Source organism: Halichoerus grypus, chromosome 11, assembly GCF_964656455.1.
Source record: "Halichoerus grypus chromosome 11, mHalGry1.hap1.1, whole genome shotgun sequence".
In the NCBI taxonomy this organism is placed as follows: Eukaryota; Metazoa; Chordata; class Mammalia; order Carnivora; family Phocidae; genus Halichoerus; species Halichoerus grypus.
In genome coordinates, this window is record NC_135722.1 from 110932508 (window position 1) to 110944069 (window position 11562).

General features: G+C 43.9%; 1 protein-coding gene and 1 long non-coding RNA gene across 3 annotated transcripts in view; one reads left to right on the top strand and one right to left on the bottom strand.

The window, feature by feature from the left end:
* The window catches only part of TMEM123 (transmembrane protein 123), a 58433-nt gene extending 55952 nt beyond the window's left edge, over positions 1–2481 (top strand). Inside the window, exon 5 of the mRNA XM_036068510.2 lies at positions 659–2481. Within this exon, the coding sequence (XP_035924403.1) occupies positions 659–683 (25 nt within the window). The 3' untranslated portion in view covers positions 684–2481. The remainder of the gene's footprint in view (positions 1–658) is intronic.
* On the bottom strand, positions 1757–11360 carry LOC144379484 (uncharacterized). Of its 2 annotated transcripts, none has more exons than XR_013442651.1 (2): positions 10763–11360; positions 1757–2734 (listed from the first exon to the last, which is right to left on the bottom strand). It is a non-coding gene; the product is annotated as an uncharacterized LOC144379484 (long non-coding RNA). The 2 variants fall into 2 exon arrangements; XR_013442652.1 differs by lacking the exon at positions 10763–11360 and adding an exon at positions 9022–9062.
* Between the last annotated feature and the right edge of the window lie 202 nt (positions 11361–11562).

An 11562-nucleotide genomic window follows, 5' to 3' on the forward strand; every position in this document is an offset into this window, starting at 1 on the left:
AGGTATCCTGCTGAGCGAAGTAAGTCAGAGAAAGACATGTATCATATGACCTCACTGATGTGAGGAATTCTTAATCTCAGGAAACAAACTGAGGGTTGCTGGAGTGGGGGGGTGGGAGGGATGGGGTGACTGGGTGATAGACATTGGGGAGGGTATGTGCTATGGTGAGCACTGTGAATTGTGTAAGACTGTGCATCACAGACAGGCACCTCTGAAACAAATAATGTATGTTTAAAAAAAAAGAAAGTAGGAAGGGCAAAATAAAGGGGGGGAAGTCGGAGGAGGAGATGAACCATGAGAGATGATGGACTCTGAGAAACAAACTGAGGGTTCTAGAGGGGAGGGGGATGGGTTAGCCTGGTGATGGGTATTAAGGAGGGCACGTTCTGCATGGAGCACTGGGTGATATACGCAAACAATGAATCATGAAACACATCAAAAACTAATGATGTAATGTATGGTGATTGACATAATAAAATTTTAAAAATTCTAGAGCAGAGGTCTGAGTGTAAATCTGCTTGAATCCTTAGCCGTACAAAGTTTACATAAAGAAAGGACAATGTTGATCCTAGAGCTTTAAGTTATTTAAAAATTAGATTAAAAAACCGTTTTGATGCAAATACAAAACAAAGTAATTTTAACTTTTGATCTATTACAGTGATGAACATGATGCCATCATTTAAGGAAATCCAAGGACCCATGGAAAGAAGATGGATAACAACCCCATCAATTAATTTTAGTTATTCTTGAATACACAGGCCATGCATATAATGTACAATGTACTATAGAAACATGTAGATTTCTGTTACTAAAGGTAAAAAGGGTTTGGTTTGGGTTTTTTAAATGAGTATTTGAAGCATATAGTTAATGTTAAAAAACACATAGACAAGTCCACCCCTTCTGTGTGGCACTGGTCACACGGGGGAGTAACTGGAAGACCTCGTCCCTGAAGGGCGCCGTGCCCTCTGCGCCCACAGATGCGGGCCTTGGGCTTGTCGTACAGCTTAGTACCGGGTTTAGAAACAAAATACACTGCCCTCAGCCCCCGCTCAGAACTAGAACTGTACAGGGCTCGGCCCTGCTAGAGAGCCTGTGTTCTCGTTACAGCCTCTTTTGAGCTTTCAATGGCAATGCAGCTAAAAGTATTTTTGCCTCTGTGTAATTTCAGTAAACTGCAATGTTGAACAAAGTTTTAAAGATGGAGTTAGGTTTTTTGCTACTGCCAAGACTACTGGAAATTGCTTTATTTCATATGCAACAGTTAATTTTATGTTTAGGGAATATTTTTAAGAGGTGTAGAGCTTCTTTCAGTAGCTAGGATCCTGTACGACGCAGAGTCAGCCTCCCTACCTTACGCCCCCTCTGCGATTTCCAGACAACCTGCAGGGCAACAATGCTGCATTTTTATACTAAAGAAATCTTTGTATTGGGATTAATTCTTAAGTTTTTAAAACAAACTTTTAGGACTCTTCAGGCCCCTTGTCTCCCGTTGAGGGGACTCGGCTGTTTTACGGTAACAGCAGAGTGTTCGAGGGACACCCATGTCTGTCAACGTCGGTCTGAGGGTTCGGCTTATAGTTTATATTACAGCAGCCAAAACTCAGGGTCAAGTTTGGCAAAAAAAGAAAAAAAAAGTATTTAGTCCTACTAAATGACCAGCCAATATAGAAATACTGTATTAGATGTCCTAATGACACCGCTCTACATTGAATAGGATTTAAATGTAACTTGTGATCAGCTTTTCGTTTTCAGAGAATGCCAAGAATTTTTATATAAAAGCATCATTTCTACTCACTGTGCACTAGGGCCCACTGAGGTGAGGAGCAGGTGACAGGGCAGGTCTGAGGCGCACGGTGGGCCCCCAGTTTGCAGAGAGGTGGGCTGCTTAGTAACCTACAACGCACCTGCCTGGTCTCGAACTGCTTTTATGTCTTTGCAAAATATACTTACGCTACAAGCATATGCTTCTATCTTATGGTGGGGGCCTTTAAACTGAACTTATTCCGTCTCTTGCCGGCTTGACGCCCATCAGAACCTTGGAGCCAGGCCTGTTTCTGCAGCACGTGGAAGAAATGCCATTAAACCCCTTTCCAGCTGCCTGTGCTTTGGGTCTAAAAACTGCCTTCTCTGTCTGGAAGCGGGGGCACGAACCACTGCTCCCCCAGGGCGCACATTTCCTAAGCCTGTAATTCATGTCCTAATTATGTTTACTTCAGCAGATACTCGCTTCTGTTTGCGTTCCTTGAGAATGTATTTACTTGAAGATCTCTGAGAATCCAATCAAGGACTTTAGATAATCCAAAACATGAGTATTTCCCATACAGATAAATGAGAATGGGCAATTTATTAGTAAGAATTTTGTATTTTTCAGGAGAAACACTTAAAGCAAATTCCTTTTCTCTTTTTATTATAATGACCAGCTTTTGGTATTTCATTGTTACTGAGATCTATTTTTAGAATAAAATTTTGTTCTCCATCTAAGAGTTTTGTATGTGTGGTTTTGCTTCATTTCCTCAAACTCAAGAGAAATGAAAAGCCCCAACTGAAGAGGCATATTTTAGGAGTGAGGCTGGCTGGACCTGCAGTGTCACCTGGAAACTTGGTAGGAGCAGAAATTCGTCAGCACCACCCCAGACCTCCTGAATCCATGTTCCAACACTCCTACCTGGTGATTTTCCGGAACAGCAACGTTTGACAAGCCCTGCTCAGGATGCTCAGTTCATGCTGCTTTGTTCTGTTGGGTAGAATTATAAAATCAGGTACATTCATGTTAGAAATACACATCAGCTACAAATACCCCAACAGTGCACAGACCCGCACAGCAAGACAGAGGCTGTCCCCCGCTGTGGCCTCGACCACTGGGGACCCGAGACCGAAGCAGGGGGCTTACAACAGGCAGCACTTGGTCTGGAGGGGGCAGAGACACGTCCCACCTGCAGAAGCGGGGGAGTGCTGTCCCCACCCAAGACCTGCTGCAGCTCTGCCCCGTTCCGGTCCTCGGAAGAACCTCACCAGCCCTGGAGCCTGGTCTATCCCCGCCCAGCAGGGGGGCTGAGCCACGGTGTGGCCACCACAGCCCGGCCACAGCTGAGAAGAGCTCTACCAAAACCGAATCCACAAGAAGTAGAAACTCTCAACAGACCAGTCAGGAGTAAGGAGACTGAATCACTAATCAAAAATCTCCCCATAAAGAAAAGCCCAGGACCAGATGGCTTCACTGGTAAATTTAACCAAAGAATTAATGCTAATCCTTCCCAAATTCTTCCCAAAAACAGAGGAGGGAACACTCCCAAGTTTTCTTTAGAAGTGCTCTCTATGCCTAACGTGGGCTTGAACTAATGACATCATGAGATCAGGAGTCACAGGCCCTACTAACTGAGGCAGCCAGGGCCCCTGCCCGCCCGCAACTCATTTTAAAAAGCCAGCATCACCCTAATACCAAAGCCAGAAAAGGACAAACCAGAAAACTTGAAGGCAAATCCCTCGTGAATATAAATGCAAGCATTTTTTTTTACCCAACAGAATTCAGCCCATTGACAGGATCACTCATCCCTGGGACGCAGGGATGGTCGGACATGCACAAACAGATCCGTGTGACACACGGCACTAACAGACTGCAATCACACGGTTTTGGTTCTTCTAGGCACAGAAAAGCATCTGACAAAATTCAACATCTGTTCATGATAAAACCTTAGATATGGAAGGAATACCCTTTCATACAGTGAAGTCACCGTAGGACAGGCCTCCAGCGGTCCTCAGAGTCGTACGTCAGGGTCAGGAGGGAGGCGGGGTAACCACAACTCCACACAGCACGAGAAGTCCTAGCCACAACAGTCTTTATTTGCACACGACATGTTTTCATAAACACAAAATCTTAGAGACTCCACCAAAACCTGTTAGAGCTAATGGATATACTCAGTAAAGCTGCAGGGTACAAAAACCAACATTCCAAGAGCAGCAGTATTTCTATGTACTGATAACAAAGTATCTGAAAAATAAAGACGACCCCATTTACAACACCATCAAAAACAAAATACTTAGGATTAAATGTAATCAAAGAACTGAAAGATCTCTACCCTGAAAACCACCAAATATTGGTGAAAGACATTGAAGATACAAGTTAAGTGGAAAGGCACCCTGTGGGATGGTACAGGTACGAAGCCCATAATTTGTAGTCCTCTGAAACCTGGGGCCCATCCTACCTCTCCAACCTTGTTTCCCATTATTCACCTTCGTTTTCCAAAAATGCTTCATGCATTTGTCTTTCTTCATAGTTCTTCCTCTGCCTGGAAAATACTTCCTAATACCTCTGTTCTCCAACTCAGCGTACTCTAATCCTATTTAATCCTCAATACCCAGTTGCAGACACATAGATCAATGGACCAGAACAGAGAGCCCAGAAATGGACCCTCAACTCTATGGTCAACTAATCTTCGACAAAGCAGGAAAGAATGTCCAATGGAAAAAAGACAGTCTCTTCAACAAATGGTGTTGGGAAAATTGGACAGCCACATGCAGAAGAATAAAACTGGACCATTTCCTTACACCACACACAAAAATAGACTCAAAATGGTTGAAAGACCTCAATGTGAGACAGGAGTCCATCAAAATCCTAAAGGAGAACACAGGCAGCAACCTCTTCGACCTCAGCCGCAGCAACTTCTTTCTAGAAACATCGCCAAAGGCAAGGGAAGCAAGGGCAAAAATGAACTATTGGGACTTCATCAAGATAAAAAGCTTCTGCACAGCAAAGGAAACAGTCAACAAAACCAAAAGACAACCGACAGAATGGGAGAAGATATTTGCAAATGACATATCGATAAAGGGCTAGTATCCAAAATCTATAAAGAACTTCTTAAACTCAACACCCAAAGAACAAATGATCCAATCAAGAAATGGGCAGAAGACACAAACAGAAATTTTTCCAAAGAAGACATCCAAGTGGCCAACAGACACATGAAAAAGTGCTCAACATCGCTCAGCATCAGGGAAATCCAAATCAAAACCTCTGAGATACCACCTCACACCAGTCAGAATGGCTAAAATTAACAAGTCAGGAAACAACATATGTTGGCGGGGATGCGGAGAAAGGGGAACCCTCCTACACTGTTGGTGGGAATGCAAGCTGGTGCAACCACTCTGGAAAACAGTGCAGAGGTTCCTCAAAAAGTTAAAAAATAGAACTACCCTGGGATCCAGCAATTGCACTATTAAATGTTTACACAAAGGATACAAAAATGCTGATTCAAAGGGGCACATGTACCCCAATGCTTATTGCATTATCAACAATAGCTAAATTATGGAAACAGCCCAAGTGTCCATCGACTGATGGATAAAGAAGATGTGGTATATATACAATAGAATATTAGCCATAATAAAGAATGAAATCTTGCCACTGGCAACGATACGGATGGAACTGGAGTGTATTATGCTAAGTGAAATAAGTCAGTTGGAGAAAGACAAGTATCACATGATTTCACTCATATGTGGAATTTAGGAAACAAAACAAATGAGCAAAGGGAAAAAAGAAAAGAAACTGAGAGGCAAACCAAGAAACAGACTCCGAGAACACACTCATGGCGACCAGAGGGGAGGTGGGCGGGCATGGGGGGAACAGGTGATGGGGATGAAGGAGCACACCTGTCGTGATGAGCACCAGGTGGTGTATGGAAGTGTTGAATCACTAAATTCTACTCCTGAAACTAATACTACATTGTATGTTAACTATGAATTAAAAACAAAATAACTACTCTAGTACTACTTTCACTAACATTATTTGAAAAAGCCCCCATAGCACTTACCTGAACTTCTCTTATGTTTGGATTAAAGTCGACTGCGCAGAGCCTCGGTATCCCGTCTGTACACAGCTGCACAACGTCGTTCGTAAGACCTCTCCTGCTCTCACAGTGCTTGCTCTTCTGCACCTCTGTTCCCTTCCACACCCTGCACTCATCCCCACACCTGCCCTCGTGCGTTTGCACCTTCAGTGTCTGTAAAACGTACCCCAATTACTCCAAATTATGCTAGAGTATGAATTACTCTAGCAATCACAATAGCCTCAAAATGGAAAAGCTTCCTCAAGAGATAGTGAATTCTGGTGGGAACACAATTGTGTGTGTAATCATGTGAAGTGTTGTAGAGATTATATACCCGATGAGGACAGAGAAAAATCCTTAGTTTCCTTGTAACCTTGAAATTGCTATCATGATTTCTGTTTTTACAGAAAAATCATTGGGTATTTACCTACTGACTTGGAAATAAAGACCTTCGAGGCCTAGTCTAGAGACAAAGTAGCTCAAACACTTGTATGCACACACGTATGTATACACACGCACACGTACAATGCATAAAACTGTGAATTAATGTAAATTAACGGGGATTCCCACTGGGGAGATTCCAAGTCCTTGTGGGGAGCAACTGAGGATTTCAACATTTTACTTTACATGCTGATCCTGATCGCGTCTTTCTCAAGTGTCTACTCCAATTCTATCTGGCCTTCAAAATACAACAGCAGCCTCACCGCTGGGAGGGATGCAACGCTAGGGCTGCGTTTACACTTGCGGATGAGCCACTGCCCCTGCCGTTAGCAGAGCCCGCTGAGAGAACAGCTCCCAGGTGCGGACCCACGTTCGATCCCCCTTCACCTTGTGACCAACAGGAGGGGCAGAACCTGACCCTCAGAGAAAAGCTGAGGAGCAGAGCGATAAAGGGCTGGCCAAAGCCGCCTTACTTAGAGGAAACCCCGGCTCTTCTCCCCTTACACACTGGGCCGCGCCGCCACATGGCCGACAAGGTGTGACCGGAACTGCGAGGATTAAAAGCTCCAAGAACTCACAGCCTGAAACCTGTCTGGACACCATTATCACCGGAAAGATCACAGGATCTAGCAAAAATATCAATTGCTGTCATGGTCTTCCCACATCTGCTCAGCTAATCACACGTCTCCCAACACAGCAACTAGACAGTACAGTCCACTGTGCGTTTGTGGGCCCATAGATAACACCTGTTTGACCCACGTTCAGGACTAATAAGGGACACAAGTAGTCAACACAGGGAGATGAAAATGTCACCGTCGTTCCTGATAAAGACTTTGGACGACAACAGAGGTGGGAGCTTCCAAACACCAAATCCCAGAAGGAAGCCTTTATCATCAGTGACTGAAAATACTGAAAACCCAAGCACGTCTCAGAAGAACCAACCCCAAGGCACCTGGGTGGCTCAGTTGGTTAAGCGACTGCCTTCGGCTCAGGTCATGATCCTGGAGTCCCAGGATCGAGTCCCGCATCGGGCTCCCTGCTCGGCAGGGAGTCTGCTTCTCCCTCTGACCCTCCTCCCTCTCATGCTCTCTCTCATTCTCTCTCTAATAAATAAATAAAATCTTTAAAAAAAAAAAAAAGAAGAACCAACCCCAGGCGCCCTGGTTCCCACAGGGACAGAACAGGAAGACAGGGCTCAACTACCCAAGTCTCTCCCCAAAAGCACCGAGACTCTGGACAGCTGCACCAAGAGAACTTCTGTGATGGAAGAAACACCAGGAGAACACCTGTCCCCCCAGCCTAGTTCTTCCGGGATTAATCTGTGAAGAGCAGGACTGGCCGTTACCATTCACGGGATCTGCGGAGTCCGAGGGCCCCAGACCCTGTGGGGGCTCTGACAACTCTCACTCATGTGCGGATCCAGCAGCGTGATCTCGGCTGATGGCTGGCCGGGGTCCACGCCGGGGGTCACGTGCACCAGCGGCCACAGTCATCCCTGCCCGGACTCCATAAAAACACAGACACTGCCCCCCGAGTGGCAGAGGATGAAGACGCGGTCCAAGGCTTTCATCACACCTGACCCTCGAGTGCCCGTCGCTTTCATATTACAGGACGGCAAGAGAGGCACTTCTAAGTCTGAACAAGGGTTACGGAAAAGCAGCTGCGTGACCAGCCAGCTGAACGGCAATGCACGGGCACTTAAAAGCCAGGCAGAAAAATACTGGCACACGTAAGTGGCCGTCAATTTCTCAAGGTGACTGTGAGCAAAACCAACCGTGGGTGTAGCTACTGAGAAAAATCCAATTTTTAAGCTAACGTTAACATTCTACAAACTTGAGAGCATCCTGATCCTTAGACCTGCCCTGACGATACCAATGGGGAGAGTCACAGGTGTGGTTTTTTGATAATGAGCAATAAAATGTATCAGCTGCACAATTCAGTAAAGGCGTATTTTCCAAATGACTAATGCATCATAGGGTTAAAGAACCAGTCAAAGTGCAAGACTCACCAAGGAATCTTAATGCATTTAACCCTTAACACAGGTTTGATCGTCACTGGTCTACTTAGAATGTGGATTTTTTTTTTTCAACAATTATATAAATGTACGCTATCAATATAGTACAGTATTGTAAATGTATTTTCCTTATAGTTTTTTAATTAAAACTTTCTTTGCTCTAGTATGCTTTATGAATACAGCACATAATATACAGAACATACAAAATATGTATTAATCAACTGTTTATCAATAAGGCTCCAGTCAACAGTAGACTATTAGTAGTTAAGTTTGGGGGGAGTCAGTAATTATACACAGATCTTCACCTGTGTTGGGGGACTGGTGCCCCTAACCCTCGTGTTGTTCAAAGGGCCAACCGTGTAAGAGAAAACAGTAAGATCACTTAACAGTTAAAGGATCAATGGTTGCTAGGGGTTAGTGGGGAGGAAGGGATGAACAGAAGGGACAGAATTTTAGGGCAGTGAAACTCTTCTGTATATTACAATCTCACAACCCTGAGACCATGACCTGAGCCGAAATCAAGAGTTGGACACTTAACTAACTGAGCCACCCAGGTGTCCCAGGAACTCTGTACTTTATGTTCAATTTTGCTGTGAACCTAAAATAGCTCTTAAAGAATGTATAAATTAGTAAGTTTTTAAAATTTAATTTAAACTTAAATTTTTTAAGACCATTGACATGATTTTAGACTCCACACTCCAAACACCTTTCAAAAGTTTCAGTGTAACATCATAAAGAATATCCAATTACCTGAAAAATTCTCCTTCCTTTTCTAAATACATCCTTCTGAGCTAAATTTTCTTCATATACTGAAACCAAAGCCAACATATTACAAAAAATTAGATGCAGCAGCAGATACTAGAGTCCAGCTGTCTTCTACTAAGCCAGACATCAGAGCTTTGCTAAAATGTGTATCAATGCCATTCTTCTAAATTTTCTACATCATTATTTTTCTTGAGAAGGACTATATTAACATGTACTGTGCATTGCTTTTTTTAAAGGAATGTTTCATTTTTAAATGAGTTCTTAAGTATTTTAAAAACCTGCTGTAATTTCTACCTTGGTAAGTAAGTATCGGTACATACAACCCACGTGAATATAAGCTCTTTGGGGTCCTCAGGAATATTTAGGGCTGTAAAGGAACTCAGACCAAGACGTTTAAGAGTTGCTACTATGCATTGGTAGGTTTCTTCCATATAGAAGAACACTTCTAGAAAACAATGTCCATCTGTCTGCTGAGTTGACAGCCAGTTGTCCTCTGACTTACGGGATGGGGGTCAACAAGTAAAGGGCCTGGGCGGCTGGTGTGGACAGGAGAGCGCCCTGCTCAGCTCCAGGACTTGGTTCTCTTTAGAGAGCGTGTGGGGAACCCCAGGGCAGAAGCAAGAGACCTAACAAATGACTGACTTACATAATTCCCCCCATTTATATTAAGAAGGTAAAGAAGTAAGAGCCATATATTATTTTCAAACGTAAGTTAAAAAAACCTGAAGGAGTAGTTGAACAAGAGATGAAATTTTAAGAAGTATTTCGGACTCCCTTTCATCTCGACCACACACAGCTGACCTGTCAATCACTTCCCTTCATGCAGCCCAAAGTCGGCCCGTAACTTCACACTCCCCACAAAACTCGGCTATAGCCTCCTACCGACCAGAAGCCTTACCAGCAACAGTTAACACATGATTTTATGTATTCTACACTGTATTGCTAAAATAACACCCTTTCTTTTTTTTGGTATTTCTAAACTACAAAGTTTGTGAGTTTTTTCAGATCGCAAATCTCAAAAAAATTGTCCAATATATTTACTTTAAAAATCCGCTTACAGTGGCCCCACAGTTCAACACACCTGTGTTTGTTCGAGGTTCAACCATACTATTCATAGGCCGCCAGCTAGCTCTCCAGCAACGTGCATCAGGTCACTGAGCCTAAATCTGCACATTTACAAAACAAGGTAACACGCATCCAAGGGACGCAATAAATACACCTTAAGGAACAGCTGACATTCGCCTACTGGTTCAACACCACGAATACCTGTTAACGACAGAGTCTCATCATGAGCATAAGACAGACTAAAACTCCACTCTCTGATCTAGGCAGAGAGGATTCAGCAAGGGGATAAAATATTATGTCACTGTTTACTTGTATTCCATGCAGTATTTTCACTGAATGCAAAAAAACACGTTAGTTCTTACACATTATGAAAACCAACTAGCTGAACAAAGCCAAGTAAGGTAAACTTTCAAATAAACGAAATTCAAATAATTTAGAGTTCTTATGCTGGATAACAGCCCATGCAATTTTTAAAAATATTAATACAGCTTACAAGAACAGTTTGTCCAAAAAGCACAAGCTAAGGAGTCAGGTAGACCCATGTTCGAATTTTACTTTGTAGTTGCTGGAAGGATGTGGGCTACCGTGCTTAAAGCCCCTAGCACCTGGTACTGGCTATTAGGGCCGCCATGACTCAAGCAGAGGGAATTTAGTTTCTCACCATCTCTGGTGGCTGGAAGTCTGGAGACCAGATGCTGGAAGACACAGTTTCTTCTGAGGCTTCTCACCGCGGCTTGCTGATGGCCTGATGGCATCTTCACAGGCTCCTCCCTCTGGGTGTGTCTGGGACCTATGCTCTTCTTAGGAAGACACCAGTCCTCTTACATTTGGGCTCAGAGGACCTCATTTTGCCTCAGTTAACTCTTCAAAGGCCTTATCCGGAAAGGCAGTCACACTCTGAGGTACTAGGGAGATCAGGACTTCAACATACGGATTTGGGAGGCACAATTCAGCCCATTACCACGGTGGACCCTCGATCGAGCAAAAAGGAAAAGTTTCTAAAATGATTTCATACCTTCTTTAAATTCCTTCTTTAAGGGCAGGGAGAACCCTCCCACCGACGCGAGGCCATGGGCCCACAAGTTCATCAGCACCTCACGCTGCAAAGGCGAGACGAGAGCCTGGAGGATGGAGAAACTTTCACTCCTCCCAGGGTATCCTCTATGTAAAGGCACCTGAAGGAGTTACAGGATAAGAAGACACATGGAGTGTTTACTATTTGCTTTCCCCGGGCCTCAGAAGTCTGCCACGGACCCAGATCTGGGGAAGGACAGGGATGCTCAGGCCCAAGAAGGAGACACGGAGCCCTGCCTGGGTCCACCTCCTCTTCCCACCAACATCTATGCAACAAAGCCATTACACTATTTTTTTTTAAATCCCAATGCAGATTTACCTAATTTTATTTAATTTTTAACATGGATTTTAATTATAATACACAAAGCAACTACACAGATATCATCT